This window comes from Nerophis ophidion, linkage group LG03, assembly GCF_033978795.1.
Source record: "Nerophis ophidion isolate RoL-2023_Sa linkage group LG03, RoL_Noph_v1.0, whole genome shotgun sequence".
In the NCBI taxonomy this organism is placed as follows: Eukaryota; Metazoa; Chordata; class Actinopteri; order Syngnathiformes; family Syngnathidae; genus Nerophis; species Nerophis ophidion.
The window spans coordinates 17,680,048-17,700,339 of NC_084613.1; the positions used below are offsets into that span (position 1 = coordinate 17,680,048).

General features: G+C 34.7%; 1 protein-coding gene across 1 annotated transcript in view; it reads left to right on the forward strand.

Annotated features, from left to right (window-relative positions):
• The window catches only part of LOC133549233 (copine-8-like), a 161,118-nt gene that overhangs the window by 92,316 nt on the left and 48,510 nt on the right, over positions 1 to 20,292 (forward strand). The window contains exons 8-9 of the mRNA XM_061894450.1: positions 88 to 191; positions 7,210 to 7,314. Coding sequence (XP_061750434.1) covers positions 88 to 191; positions 7,210 to 7,314 — 209 coding nt within the window. The remainder of the gene's footprint in view (positions 1 to 87; positions 192 to 7,209; positions 7,315 to 20,292) is intronic.

The following is a 20,292-nucleotide window of genomic DNA, read 5'->3' on the forward strand; positions in this document are numbered from 1 at the left end:
CGACGTATATTAATAAGATGCGTGTGGCAATGGCGGACGTCAAGGCGCGTGAACATTATTGATTATTTCCTCTGCTCGCCCTGCCAGGAGTCGGTCATGCTGCAGTTTTGTGGCAACAAGCTGGACAAGAAGGATTTCTTCGGGAAGTCGGATCCTTTCCTCGTCTTTTATCGCAGTAACGAAGACGGATCGTAAGTTGACAAGCTCCTCGCGTTGCACAACATGTCTGACACACACACACACACACACACACACACACACACACACACACACACACACACGCACACACGCACACACACGCACACACGCACACACACTTGATTGTTTACGCTCTAGAAAGCTGCCGTATACGCTCCATAAGCACGATACTGCCTCTTATATAATATTATGTACTGTACATGTACAACATTTTACAATCAGCCATTTCATTAGGAACCGCATGACTTCTCCCCGCCAATCAGAATGCCCCATTTAGTTTCCCTTCCCGCTTGTCTCTGTGCCAATCGTAGCGACATAATCGCTTGTCCACGTAAGCGACAATGTCGACTCTTACAAAGTGGAATCTGTTTCGTTAGATCGGGTTTTTACGTACGCCAGCAAAAGCACGGCGACACAGCTGCAATGATTGTCTGACGATTCTTCCGAATTGTTTTGATTTGTCGATGATTCTAAAATAGACAGTGATGGAGTTGAAAAAGTGGATATTTCCCACTACTCTGCACTTTCTTTTTTAAATTTTGCCCATCATTCACAATCCTGATGTAAGACAAGAAGACGTGTTTTCTTTACGCATTCTAACTTGTAAAGAAATGCTAGCAAAAGTCAGCTAACAATGCAGCGAATGGAAGTAACCTATAGCGTCTGTACCCATCCAAATGCTGCTGACAATGCTCCATTTACGTTACGTATTAGCGATAATGTTATTATAAGCGCTAACGCCGACAAACTACTTTTTAGATCACAGAGAGCTAATTAGCTTATGTTGCTATATTGACATATTGTGCTGCTGAGTTTGAAAAAAAAAAAAGAAGGTATTTCTAAATTATAAATCATGCCTCTCACCCGGATAGTAGAAGGATGAGGACATAAACCGAGAAGTTAGTCGACTTTTTTTCGGATTTCGATTAATTCTTCAGACAAACGGGAAGATATAAACATCCCAAATGAGAGCAGACATTGTACAGTAGGGGATTGTTTCATTATGTTCATAGTTTTTCTTTTTTGTTTAGCACTTTTTTTTTTTAATAAATGTTTTTATTGAATTTGACAGTTAACATAAATTAAAGGTACATTCACAAATGGAAAATAATTAGTACATCACTTTCTTCTCAACATAGGCAGATAGTAAATATACACCCGGAATAAATATAAATAAAACTAATTAAATGAGAAAAAAAAAAGAAGCTGGTTTATGAAAGGTGAACTTTTCATGTTTCCTGTAGCGTCTTTAATTTAGCTGTGTAGTCAACCATACAGCCCCAAACAGAATAAAACTTCCCAGGTGCCCCCCTAAGATTGAACTTTATTTTCTCCAGATCTAAATACATCATAAGGTCTTTAAGCCATAAGGAGGCTTTGGGGCAGAAAGGTGACTTCCACTCTAGCAAAATTCTCCTATGTGCTAATAAGGATGCAAAGGCGATACTATCCTTAAATGTTCTCCTCATTTGGGGATCTGATACCGTCCCAAAAATAGCACTTTTAAAACTTGTCAGGCTCAAAATTATATGTTTCTGGATCATCATCGGTCTTTGTTGTCTCTCATGAAGTCTGCCAAGTTTTTGTTGTTGAGGGAAATGACGATGCGTCTGTGAAATTAATTCTTGTGCTTGTTAAAAATGAGCAAAATATGCAAATATTATATGATATTATGAATGTTACTACATTGTATCGTGTTTTTTTTATAGAGCGCTTTTATAGGCGGAATAAAGCGACTCCCTCCGGCTGACTTTTGCTCACATTTATTTACATTTTCGAAGCATGAAAAAAGTAAAAACACACGTGTTCTTATCTTACATGATAGGCAAAATTCCCCCCCAAAACTGCATTTTCCCTAAAATTTTTATCCCACAATCAGAGAGATGAGGGAAAAGTGGAGATTTTCAGGCAAAGTGCTGGCAGGGTTACAATCACACCAACCTGGGCAGACACTTCTGCATTACATTGTAGTCTTTTTAACATTTTAAGACAGATGTGTCAAAGTCCTTTCACTGAGGGCCCCATCGCAGTTATGTTTGGCCCCAGAGGGCCTCTTCTAACAGTGAATACTATTATTACGCAGTTTTTAAATGCATTTTATGAGTAGATTTTTTTTTTGTTAAGTGAAACGAATATGGTAAGTTGCAATAATTTCACCTCAAAGTGTTTTGTTTATTACTGTAAATGGAAAAACAGTACTGCTGTTTTTATGTTTAAAAAAAAGGCAGCTCATTTGCCAGAATTCTACTGTAAAATTTACATTTGTTTTTTTACTGTAAATAAAAAATAATAATAATTACTGTACAATGTTGGCACCTGAGCTGTCAGGTTTTTATTGTTTTTATTTACAAATAAAAACAAATTAACAACTGGGGACGGCGTGGCGAAGTCGGGAGAGTGGCTGTGCCAGCAATCTGAGGGTTACTGGTTCAATCCCATACCTTCTACTATCCTAGTCACGTCCGTTGTGTCCTTGAGCAAGACACGTCACCCTTGCTCCTGATGGGTCCTGGTTAGCGCCTTGCATGGCAGCTCCCGCCATCAGTGTGTGAATGTGTGTGAATGGGTGAATGTGGAAATATTGTCAAAGCACTTTGGGCTCCTTAAAAAGGGGTAGAAAAGCGCTATACAAATACAACCATTTACCATTTTACCATTTTTTTTTAACTGTAGATTTTTCGGTGTATTACTGTAAGGGGCGGTATAGTTCGGTTGGTAGAGTGGCCGTGCCAGCAACTTGAGGGTTGCAGGTTCGATTCCCGCTTCAGCCATCCTAGTCACTGCCGTTGTGTCCTTGGGCAAGACACTTTACCCACCTGCTCCCAGTGCCACCCACACTGGTTTAAATGTAACTTAGATATTGGGTTTCACTATGTAAAGCGCTTTGAGTCACTAGAGAAAAGCACTATATAAATATAATTCACTTCACTTCACTAAATGCCAAAACGGCACCACAATTTATTACAGTAAAAAACTACAGTTTTTTCTTTTAGAGAAAAATGCTGTAAAAAAAACAGTACATTTTACCATGAAATCTACTGCTACTTTTAGATTGCACAATTTGATGGATAACTTACTTTGAAATCATTATCATTAGTATTTATTTCTGTTTAAAAATGGCCCTGCGATGAGGTGGCGACTTGTCCAGGGTGTACACCGCTTTCCGCCTGATTGTTAGGGGTGGGCAATATCGCAAATTTGGGTATCAATACTGATCCGACACTGGCCGAGAGTGGAGTCGGCTGTCTTGGTTGCCTTGTTGGGTCTGCTCCTGTCTCTGGCCATCCTCCATCCACCCCAGCGGACGATGGCGTGGAACACCGCAGAGGCCACCACAGTGGATATGTTTATTTTACTTTTTATTCATAGCTGTATGTAGAAGTGTCAGGTTGTATCTGCTGCTTTAATGGCTTTAATGTCCTCTGTGTTCTTTGATGTTTGATGTTTCCCTCTTACACACATGGAAGAGGGATGTGTACTATGGCTATGAGTTGTTGTTGTTTTTTGTTTTTTTTTCCCCTTGGCCTCAGTCTGCACCCCCCTCTCCAGGGCCTAGGCTAAGACCGATTTTTTTAATTTTATTTTAATCTTCTATTTTTTTCTCCCCCCCCTTGTTTACCTGTATGTCATCTTTTTTGTAAGGGGCGCTGGAAGCCGGCAGACCCGTCAGCGATCCTGTTCTGTCTCCCTGTAATGTTTTGTCTGATCTTGAATGGGATTGTGCTGAAAATTGTAATTTTCCTGAAGGAACTCTCCTGACGGAATAAATAAAGTACTATCTATCTATCTATCTATCTGATCCGATCCGATACCGGCCAGTATCGCCGCTACCGATACCGATACCGGAAGTGTCGTCATCTAATGGGGGGGGGGGACTTCGGGGTATCGATACGTTTGAAAAACAAATTTGTACTTTTGCCTTTATTAATTGATTATGATAATAATACAACACAGGACACCGACTTAAGTCAAAAAATAAAATATTTATTACAAAAGTAATATCAATAGCAATAAAGTAATGCAAATAAGGTGAAAACAACTACTGAACCTGGCTCGTCGCCTCAAAACACACAAACACTTAAGGTAAATAACAAAACTGTAGTTATTGAAAAAAGTTCTAAACATGAACACAAAACAAAAGAACTGAGAAATTCAAATAAAAAAGTAATAATATCAATTACAATAAAGTAAATAGTGCAAATAAGGTAAAAACAAATACTGAACTTGGCTAGTCGCCTCACAACACACAAGAACTTAAGTAAAAAAGAAAACACTAGTTATTAAATAGTTGTAAAAATGAACACAAAACAAAAGAACTGAGAAATTCTTATCGTTATTTTAGTGCAATAAAATACTTTACAGTTTACAACCAAGACATTAAGTCGCACTGGAAACGCACGCGTGTGTGTGTACGTGTCCGAGTGAACCTCGGAGCCAATTATACTGATGTGTGTGCGCAAACGCACCAAGCGTCATGTTAATTGTATTTATGTTATTTTATTTTGGGTTGAAGATGAATTTTTAAAGTGTTTTTAAATCTCGTTCGCGACCCATCACTCTACCAACCGAACTATACCGCCCCTTACAGTAATACACCGAAAAATCTACAGTTAAAAAAAAATGGTAAAATGGTAAATGGTTGTATTTGTATAGCGCTTTTCTACCCCTTTTTAAGGAGCCCAAAGTGCTTTGACAATATTTCCACATTCACCCATTCACACACATTCACACACTGATGGCGGGAGCTGCCATGCAAGGCGCTAACCAGGACCCATCAGGAGCAAGGGTGACGTGTCTTGCTCAAGGACACAACGGACGTGACTAGGATAGTAGAAGGTATGGGATTGAACCAGTAACCCTCAGATTGCTGGCACAGCCACTCTCCCGACTTAAATGGGAGTGATTAGCTTAATTTGGTGAAGTATCGATACCATCACGCCAGTATCGATACGATACCGATACTCACCAAGTATCGATACTATCGATACTCACCAAGTATCGATACTATCGATACTCACCAAGTATCGATACTATCGATACTTGGTATCGATACTTGGTATCGATACGCTCAGCCCTACTGATTGTAGCTGAGATAGGCACCAGCGACCCCCGCGACCCCAAAGGGAATAAGCGGCAGAAAATGGATGAATGGATGGATGGATGGTTTGAATGTTTGATAATATTTTTTTGTATAAATAAACAATATTTAAGTTACATGATGTACATATAGATGAGGGCGACTTGTCCAGGGTGTACACCGCCTTCCGCCCGATTGTAGCTGAGATAGGCACCAGCGCCCCCCGCAACCCCAAAAGGGATAAGCGGTGGAAAATGGATAGATGGAATAAATTTAGTAGGAAAAGTTACAGTACTTTATTGATACCTATTATTTCCAGGCTTACGAGGGCCAAATAAAATCATGTGGCGGGCCACCATGAGTTTGACACCTGTGTTTTACGAGAACTAAATAAGGAAATGTGGATCAACTTACGACAAAGAATAAAGTATAGAATTGTGTTGAGTCCAAGTCCTCAATTGAGAGTCCAGAAGATGACGTGTGACATGTTCTTGTCGCTGTTTTCCCTCAAAGTGCTTTTATTCAAGCGGGCCTCGTTACTTTAACTCAGGGGTCACCAACCTTTTTGAAAGCAAGAGCTACTTCTTGGGCACTGATTAATGCGAAGGGCTACCAGTTTGATACACACTTAAAAAAATTTGCCAGAAATAGCCAATTTGCTCAATTTACCTTTAATAAATAAATCTATATATATAAAAAATGGGTATTTCCGTCTGTCATTCCGTCGTACATTTTTTTTCCTTTTACGGAAGGTTTTTTGTAGAGAATAAATGATGGAAAAAAAACACTTAATTGAACGGTTTAAAAGAGGAGAAAACAGGGGAAAAAAATGAAAATTAAATTTTGAAACATAGTTTAGCTTCAATTTCGACTCTTTAAAAATCTAAATTCAACTGAAAAAAAGAAGACAAAAAGAAGCTAATTCGAATCTTTTTGAAAAAATAAAAAAAATAATTTATGGAACATCATTAGTAAATTTTCCTGATTAAGATTAATTTTAGAATTTTGATGACATGTTTTAAATAGGTTAAAATCCAATCTGCACTTTGTTAGAATATATAACAAATTGTACCAAGCTATATTTCTAACAAAGACAAATAATTTCTTCTAGATTTTCCAGAACAAAAATTTTAAAAGAAATTCAAGACTTTGAAATAAGATTTAAATTTGATTGTACAGATTTTCTAGATTTTCCAGAATAATTTTTGGGAGTTTTAATCATAAGTTTGTATAAATATTTCACAAATATTCTTCATCAAAAAAACAGATGCTAAAATGAAGAATTAAATACAAATCTGCACTTTAGTATTCTTTACGATAATAAAATAAATTTACTTGAACATTGATTTAAATTGTCAGGAAAGAAGAGGAAGGATTTTATAAGGTAAAAAGGTACATGTGTTTAAAAATCCTAAAATCATTTTTAAGGTTGTATTTTTTCTCTAAAATTGTCTTTCTGAAAGTTATAAGAAGCAAAGTAATCAAATAAATGAATCTATTTAAACAAGTGAAGACCAAGTCTTTAAAATATTTTTTGGGATTTTCAAATTCTATTTGAGTTTTGTCTCTCTTAGAATCAAAAATGTCGAGCAAAGCGAGACCAGCTTGCTAATAAATAAATAAAATTAAAAAAATATAGGCAGCTCACTGGTAAGTGCTGCTGTTTGAGCTATTTTTAGAACAGGCCAGCGGGCGACTCATCTGGTCCTTACGGGCGACCTGGTGCCCGAGGGCACCGCGTTGGTGACCCCTGCTTTAACTTAACGCACTCCTTTTGTGCAGCCGTGGCATAAACGCTTCGCCGCGGGGCTCCAACAACATCCCGCTGCGATGCAAGCAGCTAAGTTGCGCGAGGAAAAGAGCAGGAAGTGTTTTCGTTTTTGGGTTACAAAAGTAACAAAAAGTAGGAATTAACCAGGCGGTGTGTCTCGCAGGTTCACCATTTGCCACAAAACCGAAGTGGTGAAGAACACTTTGGATCCCGTTTGGCAGGCCTTCAAGATTCCCGTCAGGGCGCTCTGCAACGGCGACTACGACAGGTAGGCGGCACTTTTCTGTATGAGTACACGACAGCACCAGTTGGGATGCAGGAATAAACACAGATGAATAAATATGGCTGAGGAAGGCAGGAAGTACCATTGATTGATTGATTGAAACTTTTATTAGTAGATTGCACAGTTCAGTACATATTCCGTACAATTGACCACTAAATGGTAGCACCCGAATAAGTTTTTCAACTTGTTTAAAGGCCTACTGAAATGATATTTTCTTATTTAAAGCGGGATAGCAGGTCCATTATATGTGTCATACATGATCATTTCGCGATATTGCCATATTTTTGCTGAAAGGATTTAGTAGAGAACATCCACGATAAAGTTCACAACTATTGGTGCTGATAAAAAAGCCTTGCCTTTACTGGAAGTCGCAGACGATGACGTCACAAGGGTGAGGGCTCCTCACGTCCTCACATTGTTTATAATGTGAGCCTCCAGTAGCAAAAGCTATTCGGACCCATTAATTTGAGCGAGGATGAAAGATTTGTGGATGATGATATTGATAGCGAAAGACTAGAAAAAAATAAAATAAATAAATAAAGTTTAAAAAAAAAAAAAGGCGATTGCATTGGGACGGATTCAGATGTTTTTAGACACATTTTCTAGGATAATTCTGGGAAATCCCTTATCTTTCTATTGTGTTGCTAGTGTTTTAGTGAGATTAAATAGTACCTGATAGTAGCAGGGGTGTGTCCACGGGTGTCTTGACGCCAGTCTCTGAGGGAAGTCGACGGCAGCTGCATGGACGGCGCAAGCTCAGCTGATCTATGGTAAGAGGCGACTTTTTACCACAATTTTCTCACCGAAACCTGCCGGTTGACAAGTGGTCGGGAACCATGTTCGCTTGACCGCTCTGATCCATAGTAAAGCTTCACCTCCGGGAATTTTAAACAAGAAAACGCCGTGTGTTTGTGTGGCTAAAGGCTTAATCTTCCCAACTCCATCTTTCTACTTTGACTTCTCCAATATTAATTGAACAAATGGCAAAAGATTCAGCAGCACAGATGTCCAGAATACTGTTTAATTGCGCGATGAAAAGACGACTTTTAGCCGCAAATGGTGCTGCGCTAATATGTCCTGACAGTCCGTGACGTCACGCGCATGCGTCATCATTCCGTGACGTTTTCAACAAGAAACTCCGCGGGAAATTTTAAATTGTAATTTAGTAAACTAAACCGGCCGTATTGGCATGTGTTGCAATGTTAATATTTCATCATTGATATATAAACTATCAGACTGCGTGGTGGGTAGTAGTGGGTTTCAGTTAATCAATTCATGGTAACAGGAAGTAGTACCAGGAAGTAGCACGTAAGTGCTGACTCAGGCTCCAGCAGGTGACCTGATGTCTACATTAGCAGCCAAGAGGTCTTCCTGATGCTGATCCGTGCCAATCGTGTCCACCCGCCTCGTTGCTTCGCCCCACTTATTTGTTCAACACCAAGCGAAAATCGATACAAAATAAAGTTGTACCAAAACAATGCACTACAATTAAAAATATATTACATTCGTTATAATGTGCAAAAAAAAAAGAGAAAAAGAAATAATACATTTGTAAAAAAAAAGAAAAATGAAAAAGAAAAGTATTTTAAAAAATGTAGTGTACTTGTTTGGAAAGGTACAAAGGACAATAAAGAAAATAATTTTAAAAATGACCAAATAAATTAGTAAAATAATGGAAAGTGGAAATGGAAATAATTATTTAACAACAAATAATCCACCTGTTTTAGTAAAAGTGGAAAACAAATAATAAAAAATAAAATTGCATTTGTTCCAAAAAATTGTGAAAAACAACAATAATGGTTATTGTATTATAAAAATGAAAAATAAAATATTTTTGAACATAATTGTTTAAAAAAGTATTAAAAAATGTTGATTTTTAAATGGTATCATACAAATGTTAAAAGAAAAAGTTAAAAAGTGTAACAAAAAAAATCTGTATGTATTTATAATAAAAACTGAAGAGGAAAACTATTTTTAAAACAATATTCCATTTGTTTGAAAAGGTGCAAAATAATATTAAAGAAAATTATTTGAAAAATGTCAAAAGAAATTAATAAAAGAAATTGAAACTGGAAATAGTTATTCAAAAAACCTAATCTACCTGTTTTGATGAAAGTAAAAAGACAATAATTACACAATAAACATTGCATTTGTTTAGAAAATGTGCAAAACATTTTTTTATCATTACACTTGTATTATAAGAATGGAAAATTAATTATGCGTTTTTGAATAGTGGAAAGTGAAAATGGAAAATTCGCAAAAAATTACAATAAAAAATATTACACTTGTATTATAAAAACTAGAAAATAAAATATTTTTGAACATAGTTGTTTAAAAAAGTGTAAAAAATTTTTTGTTGTTTTTAGATGGTGTAAAAATGTATCATACAAATGTTAAACGAAAAAGTTTAAAAAGTGCAACAAAATATATATATATATATATTAATTTGTGATAAAAACTGAAAAGGAAAACTATTTTTAAAACAATTAATTTGCATTTGTTTGAAAAGGTGCAAAATAATATTAAAGAAAATAATTTGAAAAATGTTAAAAGAAATTAATAAAAGAAATGGAAAATGGAAATAGTTATTTGAAAAAAATAATCTACTTGTTTTAATAAAAGTTAAAAATAAAATAATTACACAATAAACATTGCATTTGTTTGGAAAATGTGCAAAAAACAATTAAATAATTACTCTTGCATTATAAGAATGGAAAATAAATTATGCATTTTTGAACATTACAATTGTTTAAAAAAGTGAAATTAAAAATGGTGTAAAATATACATATTGTACAAATATATTAAAATAAAAAATTTAACTGTGCAAAAGATTCTTAAAAAATAATGAATACACTTGATTTAAAAGCAATCAAAACAGAAATATAAAGGTTTACAAAAGTGCAACTCTGCAATATCATTAAAAGCAATTCAATGATAAATACAAATTAATAAAAGATGAAAACGTCAAATTTGTTAAAAAGTGCACATAAAAAGAATAAGTTATAAGACATTTGTGAAAAAATTAAAAAGAAAAAGTAATTTGAATGTTTTAAAAAAGTAAAGACAAAATTTAAAAATAAAGATATTGCATGTTTGACAATGTGCAAAAACTAGAAAAATACCCTTTAAGAAAATGAAAAAGTGTAATCTTTTTTTTAAAACATTACATTTGTTTAAATTAATATTAATGTTTTACACTCATTTAAGCAAATTTAACTAAAAATTAACCAATAACTAAAACAAATACACTTGTTTTATAAAAATGAAAAATAAAATATATTTTTATATTTTTAATATTACATTTGTTTAAATGAATGTAAGACATAATTTAAAAATGGTGTAGAAATACACTATACAAATAATAAAACACTTTGTTAAAAAGTGCAAGCAATAGATTAGATTAGATTAGATTAGATAGTACTTTATTTCCTTCAGGAGAGTTCTTTCAGGAAAATTAAAATTTTCAGCACAATCCCATTCAAGATCAGACAAACATTACAGGGAGACAGAACAGGATTGCTGACTGGTCTGCCGTCTTCCAGCGCCCCTTACAAAAAAGGTGAGATACAGGTAAACAAGTGGGGGGGAGTGGGAGAAAAAAATAGAAGATTAAAATAAAATAAAATAAAATAAAAAAATCGGTCTAAGCTTGGGCCCCTGGAGAGGGGGTCCAGACTGAGGCCAAGGGAAAAAAACAACAACTCATAGTCATAGTACACATCCGTCTGAGGGAAATATCAAACATCAAAGAAGACAAAGGACATTAAAGACATTAAAGCAGTGGATACAACCAGCCACCTCTACATACAGCTATGAAGAAAAATTAAAAGAAACATATACACAAAATAAGAACTAATTCACTAGTTAAAAATGTAAAGAAACACAAATTAAACAGAAATATTGCAGTTGTTTTTGAAAAGTACAAAAAATCATTTAAAAAAACAACAAAAATTAATACGATTAAAAAATGGAAATATTACATTTGTTAAAATGTGCAAAATATAACTAAAAAACAAGTAATGTACTTATTTTATAAAATATTTTTTTTAAAATGCATGTTCTTAAAAAAATGCTAAACGTTTGTAAATGGTGTAAAGATGTACAATAGAAATTTTAAAAAGTTAAATGCAAAAAATACTTACAAGAACAACTAATACACCTGTTTTAAAAAGTAAACAAAGGAAACATATAAATATTAAATTTGTTTAAAGAAGTGAAAAAAATGGGAAAATTATTAAAAACAAGACCAAAATGAATGCAAATTCATAAAAAAAATAAATAGTACAAAAAAATATTTAAAAAATACACTTGTCTGTGAAAAGTGAAGTGAATTATATTTCTATAGCGCTTTTGTCGGGAGAGACTCTAAGCGCTTTACACAGTGAAACACAAGGGTGGCAGAAGCGGGAATCAAACCTGAAACCCTCAAGTGTCTGGCACAACTGCTCTCCCGACCGAACCACAAGTTCAAAATAGAAATATTACATTTGTTTACGCTTCCAGAAAACTTTGAATGCAGCATTCCCCTGCAGCAAATGAAGCCTTGGTGTCGGACAGTTAGTGCATGAATCCGCAGAATCATTCTTAGTAATGGTCTCCACTTAGAACTTAATGAGGCACACGCACTTTATCTTCTTTACTCAGACACCCCGTGCAGTCTAATGAGCAGGCGAGTGTACGTGCGGCATCATGTAAATCAACCCCGCTGCACCTTTTGCTCCTTCCCTGCTTAGGAGATTAGGAAGAGGAAGCCCTCCGTGTTTTAATCAGCTGATGTTCAGGCGCGCAGCCACCAGCAGCTCACAGATTACGTGGACACCCCCCACTTGTTCCACAAAGGCCAGGATTTGCATTTGGAATGACTTGACTTTAAACCTGCAGCAGCACTTCACAGAAGACATTCTTTATTCATCGTACGTGTCTTTAAGGTCTCGTAATGTCACCTTTTTATCGCCACATACTCCTTTTCGACACTCCTTGTAGCCCCGCCTCCAAAGTACACGGTACTTTAGAGTATGTGGTATTTTGCATGGTTTGTCCCGGTCCGGATTTGGGTCTTCGTCTGATATCAACAAGTATCGGGGTGCATCTACAATCGCTCCGATGCAAGCAGTCCTGCAACGGGTTTGCTTCCAAGCAGGCACAAGACATTGAAACAACGTTGAGAACTTGTTGAATTGGTCCTGACGTTGAGCAACTGAAACACAACATTGAAACAACATGCATTTTCACAACGTTTAATCAATGTTGGGTTCTGATGTTAATTCAATCATTGAAATTTGGTCATTTCCCCACCAATATTCTACAACACAAATACAACATTGAAACAACATGCTTTCTGACGATGTTGATTCAATGTCAGGTTCTGACGTTGATTTTACCATCGAAATATAGTCATTACCCAACGAATATTCCACAACACATAAACAACATGTTTTTTGATGACATTTAATCAATGTTGTGTTCTGACGTTAATTTGATCTTTGAAATTTGGTCATTTCACAACCAATATTCTACAACACAACGAAAATGTTGAAACAACATGCTTTTTAATGACTTTTATTCAATGTCAGGTTCTGACGTTGATTTGACCTTTGAATTTGGATAATTTCCCAAACAATATTCCCCAACACAAGTACAACGTTGAAACAACATGCTTTTTGACGATGTTGATTCAATGTCAGGTTCTGACGTTGATTGTACCATCGAAATATAATCATTCCCCAACGAATATTCCACAACACATAAACAATGTTGAAACAGGATGCTTTTTGATGACATTTAACCATTGTTGTGTTCTGACGTTGATTCGATCATTGAAATTTGGTCATTTTCCAACCAATATTCTATAACAAAACTACAACGTTGAAACAACATGCATGCTTTTTGACGACTTCTATTCAATGTCAGGTTCCGACATTGATTTGACATTTGAATTTTGATCATTTCCCAACCAATATTCTACAACACAAATACAACACATAAACAACATGCTTTTTGACAACTTTTAATAAATGCTGGGTTCTGACGTTGATTTGATCATTGAAATTTGGTTATTTCCCAAACAATATTCTACAATACAACTAGAATGTTGAAACAACATGCTTTTTGATGATTTTTATTCAATGTCACGTTCTGACGTTGATTTTACCATCGAAATATAGTAATTCCCCAACAAATATTCCATAACACATAAACAACATGCTTTTAGATGACATTTAACCAATGTTGTCTTCTGAAGTTGATTTGATAATTGAAATTTGGTGATTTCCCAACCAATATTCTATAACAAAACTACAACGTTGAAACAACATGCTTTTTGACGACTTCTATTCAATGTCAGGTTCTGGCATTGATTTGACATTTGAATTTTGATCATTTCCCAACCAAAATTCTACAACACAAATACAACATGGAAACAACATGCTTTTTGACAATGTTGATTCAATGTCAGGTTCTGACGTTGATTTTACCATCGAAATATAATATTTCCCTAACGAATATTCCACAACACATAAACAACGTTGAAACAACATGCTTTTTGATGACATTTAACCAATGTTGTGTTCTGACGTTGATTTGATCATTGAAATTTGGTCATTTCCCAACCAATATTCTATAACAAAACTACAACGTTGAAACAACATGCTTTTTGACGACTTCTATTCAATGTCAGGTTCTAACATTGATTTGACATTTGAATTTTGATCATTTCCCAACCAATATTCTACAACACAAATAAAACACATAAACAACATGCTTTTTGACAACTTTTAATAAATGCTGGGTTCTGACGTTGATTTGATCATTGAAATTTGGTAATTTTCCAACCAATACTCTACAACACAACGAGAATGTTGAAACAAAATGCTATTTGATGACTTTTATTCAATATCAGGTTCTGATGTTGATTTGACCTTTGAATTTTGATCATTTCCCAACCAATATTCTACAACACAAATACAAGATTGAAACAACATGCTTTTTGACAATGTTGATTCAATGTCAGGTTCTGACGATGATTTTTCTATCGAAATATAGTCATTCCCCAACGAATATTCCACAACACTTAAACAGCGTTGAAAGAACATGCTTTTTGATTACATTTAATCAATGTTGTGTTCTGACATTGATTTGATCATTGAAATTTGGTCATTTCCCAACCAATACTCTACAACACTTCTAGAATGTTGAAACAACATGGTATTTGATTACTTTTATTCTATGTCAGGTTTTGACATTGATTTGAGCTTTGAATTTTTATCATTTCCCAACCAATACCCTACAACGCAACTAGAATGTTGAAACAACATTTTATTTGATGAATTTTATTCAATGTCAGGTTCTGACATTGATTTGACATTTGAATTTTGATCATTTCCCAACCAATATTCTCCAAGACAAGTACAACATTGAAAAAACATGCTTTTTGACGATGTTGATTCAATGTCCAGTTCTGACGTTGATTTTACCATCGAAATATAGTCATTCCTCAACGTATATTCCACAACACATAAACAACGTTGAAACAACATGCTTTTTGATGACATTTAACCAATGTTGTGTTTTGATGTTGATTTGATCATTGAAATTTGGTCATTTCCCAACCAATATTCTATAACAAAACTGCAACGTTGAAACAACATAGTTTTTGCCGACTTCTATTCAATGTCATGTTCTGACATTGATTTGACATTTGAATTTTAATCTTTTCCCAACCAATATCCTACAACGCAAATACAACACATAAACAACATGCTTTTTGACAACTTTTAATAAATGCTGGTTTCTGATGTTGATTTGATCATTGAAATTTGGTAATTTCCCAACCAATATTCTACAACACAACTAGAATGTTGAAACAACATGCTTTTTGATGACTTTTATTCAATGTCAGGTTCTGACGTTGATTTGACCTTTGAATTTTGATCATTTCCCAACCAATATTCCCCAACACAAATACAACATTGAAACAACATGCTTTTTGACAATGTTGATTCAATGTCAGGTTCTGACGTTGATTTTACCATCGAAATATAATCATTCCGCAACGAATATTCCACAACACATAAACAATGTTGAAACAACATGCTTTTTGATGACATTTAACCAATCTTGTGTTCTGACGTTGATTTGATCATTGAAATTTGGTCATTTCCCAACCAATATTCTAAAACAAAACTACAATGTTGAAACAACATGCTTTTTGACGATGTTGATTCAATGTCAGGTTCTGACATTGATTTGACATTTGAATTTTGATCATTTCCCAACCAATATTCCCCAACACAAGTACAACGTTGAAATAACATGCTTTTTGATGATGTTGTTTCAATGTCAGGTTCTGACGTTGATTTTACCATCGAAATATAGTCATTACCCAACGAATATTCCACAACACATAAATAATATGCTTTTTGATGACATTTAATCAATGTTGTGTTCTGACGGTGATTTGATCATTGAAATTTGGTCATTTCCCAACCAATATTCTATAACAAAACTACAACGCTGAAACAACATGCTTTTTGATGATGTTGATTCAATGTCAGGTTCTGACGTTGATTTACCATCGAAATATAATCATTCCCCAACGAATATTCCACAACACATAAACAACATGCTTTTTGATGACATTTAATCAATGTTGTGTTCTGACGGTGATTTGATCATTGAAATTTGGTCATTTCCCAACCAATATTCTATAACAAAACTACAACGCTGAAACAACATGCTTTTTGGCGACTTCTATTCAATGTCAGGTTGTGACGTTGATTTGACATTTGAATTTTGATCATTTCCCAACCAATATTCCCCAACACAAATACAACATTGAAACAACATGCTTTTTGACAATGTTGATTCAATTTCAGGTTCTGACGTTGATTTTACCACCGAAATATAATCATTCCGCAACGAATATTCCACAACACATAAACAATGTTGAAACAACATGCTTTTTGATGACATTTAACCAATGTCGTGTTCTGACGTTGATTTGATAATTGAAATTTGGTCATTTCCCAACCAATATTCTATAACAAAACTACAACGTTGAAACGACATGCTTTTTGACGATGTCGATTCAATGTCAGGTTCTGACATTGATTTGACATTTGAATTTTGATCATTTCCCAACCAATATTCCCCAACACAAGTACAACGTTGAAACAACATGCTTTTTGATGATGTTGATTCAATGTCAGGTTCTGACGTTGATTTTACCATCGAAATATAATCATTCCCCAACGAATATTCCACAACACATAAACAACATGCTTTTTGATGACATTTAATCAATGTTGTGTTCTGACGGTGATTTGATCATTGAAATTTGGTCATTTCCCAACCAATATTCTATAACAAAACTACAACGCTGAAACAACATGCTTTTTGACGACTTCTATTCAATGTCAGGTTGTGACGTTGATTTGACATTTGAATTTTGATCATTTTCCAACCGATATTCTACAACACAACTAGAATGTTGAAACAACATGCTTTTTGATGACTTTTATTCAATGTCAGGTTTTGACGTTGATTTGACCTTTGAATTTTGATCATTTCCCAACCAATATTCCCCAACACAAGTAAAACGTTGAAACAACATGCTTTTTGACGATGTTGATTCAATATCAGGTTCTGACGTTGATTTTACCATCGAAATACAGTTATTCCCCAACAAATATTCCACAACACATAAACAACGTTGAAACAACATGCTTTTTGATGACATTTAACCAATGTTTTGTTCTGACGTTGATTTGATCCTTGAAATTTGGTCATTTTCAAACCAATACTCTCAGAGGTGGGTAGTAACGCGCTACATTTACTCCGTTACATTTACTTGAGTAACTTTCGGGATAAACTGTACTTCTACGAGTAGATTTTATGCAACATACTTTTACTTTTACTTGAGTATATTTATAGAGAAGAAACGCTACTTTTACTCCGTTCCATTTATCTACATTCAGCTCGCTACTCGCTACTTTTTTTTATCGATCTATTAATGTTTGTTTTGGTTAATGACAGAGCTTCAAAGTAGAATCTACGCATGCCTGCGTTTCACCAGTCACATGCGGACACTGGTGACGTTGGACCAATCAAACAGAGCCAGGCGGTCACATGACCCGACTTAAACAAGTTGAAAAACGTATTGGGGTGTTACCATTTAGTGGTCAATTGTAGGGAATATGTACTGTATTGTGCGATCTACTAATAAAAGTTTCAATCAATCAATCAAAAGTGTAAAGGAAAAAAGACACTTTTTATTTCAACCGTACTTCCCGTCAAAAGCCTAAAGACTGATCGCACAGTTCCTGTCTTCACAATAAAAGTGCCGCTCCATCGCGCCTGCGCTAACAAAATAAGAGTCTCCGAAAGCCAGCGCAAACAAGCTAGCAAACTACGGACTTTGCCGCCAATGTATTTCTTGTAAAGTGGATAAAAACGAATATGGAAGCTGGACAGATAAGATGCCAAAAACCAACGACTTTCATGTGGTATTAGACAGAAAAGAGGAACTTTTTTCTCCTCCATTTGAAAACGTGGACATCTGAGTCCAATCAATGCAGGTCATCAGAATCAGGTAATACACCAATTTATATTCTTGTCTTCATGAAAGATAGGAATCTATGTGTTAACATGCATGTATATTCATTAAAACACCTTCAACATGTGAACAAAAACAGCAAAATAAATAAATATAAAATATATACTGTATATATAAATGTATGTATGTGTATATCTATATATACATATATATATATATATATATATATATATATATAATTTGTGTGTGTATAAATGATGTGTGTGTATGTATGATATGTGTGTGTATATATGATATGTGTGTGTATATATATGTATATATGAGGTAGATCACCTCGACTTGGTCATTTATTAAGTAATTGATAAACGTTGAAAGACTTATCGGGGTGTTACCATTTAGTGGTCAATTGTAGGGAATATGTACTGTACTGTACAATCTACTAATACAAGTTTTAATCAATCAATCAAATCAATGAATGCCTACTGAGCCTATGGTGCTGTTAAGTTATTGTGGCTCAATGTGCCATTTTTTTTATTTTATTTTAATGTACTATTATTTAATATATATTATTGTTTTAGGTGCTTAAGAGATATTCCTGGATCTGAATTTGTTCATTGCTATTTTTATGTTTTTGTGCATTATTTGTTGCCGTAATCAGGTTACTCATCAGTTACTCAGTACTTGAGTAGTTTTTTCACAACATACTTTTTACTTTTACTCAAGTAAATATTTGGGTGACTACTCCTTACTTTTACTTGAGTAATAAATCTCGAAAGTAACGGTACTCTTACTTGAGTACAATTTCTGGCTACTCTACCCACCTCTGAATACTGTACAACAAAACTACAACGTTGAAACAACATGCTTTTTGACGACTTCTATTCAATGTCAGGTTCTGACATTGATTTTACATTTGCATTTTGATCATTTTCCAACCAATATTCTACAAAACAATACAACACATAAACAACATGCTTTTTGACAACTTTTAATAAATACTGGGTTCTGACGTTGATTTGACCATTAAAATGTGCTCATTTTCCAACCAATATTCTATAATACAACTAGAATGTTGAAACAACATGCTTTTTGATGACTTTTATTCAATGTCAGGTTCTGACGTTGATTTGATCTTTGAATTTTGATAATTTCCCAACCAATATTCTCCAAGACAACGTTGAAAAAACATGCTTTTTGACAATGTTGATTCAATTTCCAGTTCTGACGTTGATTTTACCATCGAAATATAGTCATTCCCCAACGAATATTCCACAACACATAAACAACATGCTTTTTGATGACATTTAATCAATATTGTGTTCTGACGTTGATTTGATCATTGAAATTTGGTCATTTCCCAACCAATATTCTATAACAAAACTACAACATTGAAACAACATGCTTTTCTTTCGACTTCTATTCAAAGTCAGGTTCTGACGTTGATTTGACATTTGAATTTTGATCATTTTCCAACCAATGTTCTACAACACAAATACAACATTGAAACAACATGCTTTTAAATGATAAATGGGTTGTACTTGTATAGCGCTTTTCTACCTTCAAGGTACTCAAAGCGCTTTGACATTACTTCCACATTTACCCATTCACACACACATTCACACACTGATGGAGGGAGCTGCCATGCAAGGCGCCAACCAGCACCCATCAGGAGCAAGGGTGAAGTGTCTTGCTCAGGACACAACGGACGTGACGAGGTTGGTACTAGGTGGGATTTGAACCAGGGACCCTCGGGTTGCGCACGGCCACTCTTCCACTGCGCCACGCCGTCCCTTTTTGACAACGTTTAATGAATGTTGGGTTCTGACGTTGATTCGATCATTGGTTATTTAGTCATTTCCCAAATAATAGTCTACAACGCCAATACAACGTTGAAACAACATGCTTTTTGACAACTTTCATTCGATGTCAGGTTCTGGCGTTGATTTGACCATTGAATTTGGTGTTTTCCCAACCCATATTTTACAACACGAATACAATGTTGAAACAACATGCTTTTTTTACGACGTTTAATTGATGTTGGGTTCTTGATTTGATCATTGAAATTTGGATATTTCCCAACCAATATTCTACAACACAAATACAACGTTGAAACAACATTCTCTTTGACAACGTTCAATCAATGTCAGGTTCTGACATTGATTTGATCATTGGAATTTAGTCACTTCTCAACCAACATTCTACAACACAACTACAACATTGAAACAACATGCTTTTTGACAATGTTTAATCAATGTTGGGTTCTGACATTGATTTGATCATTGAAATTTGGTCATTTCCCACCCAATATTCTACAACACAAATACAACCTTGAAACAACATGCTTTTTGACAACGTTAATTCAATGTTTCGTTCTGACGTTAATTTGTCTGTTGAAATTTGGTCATTTCCCA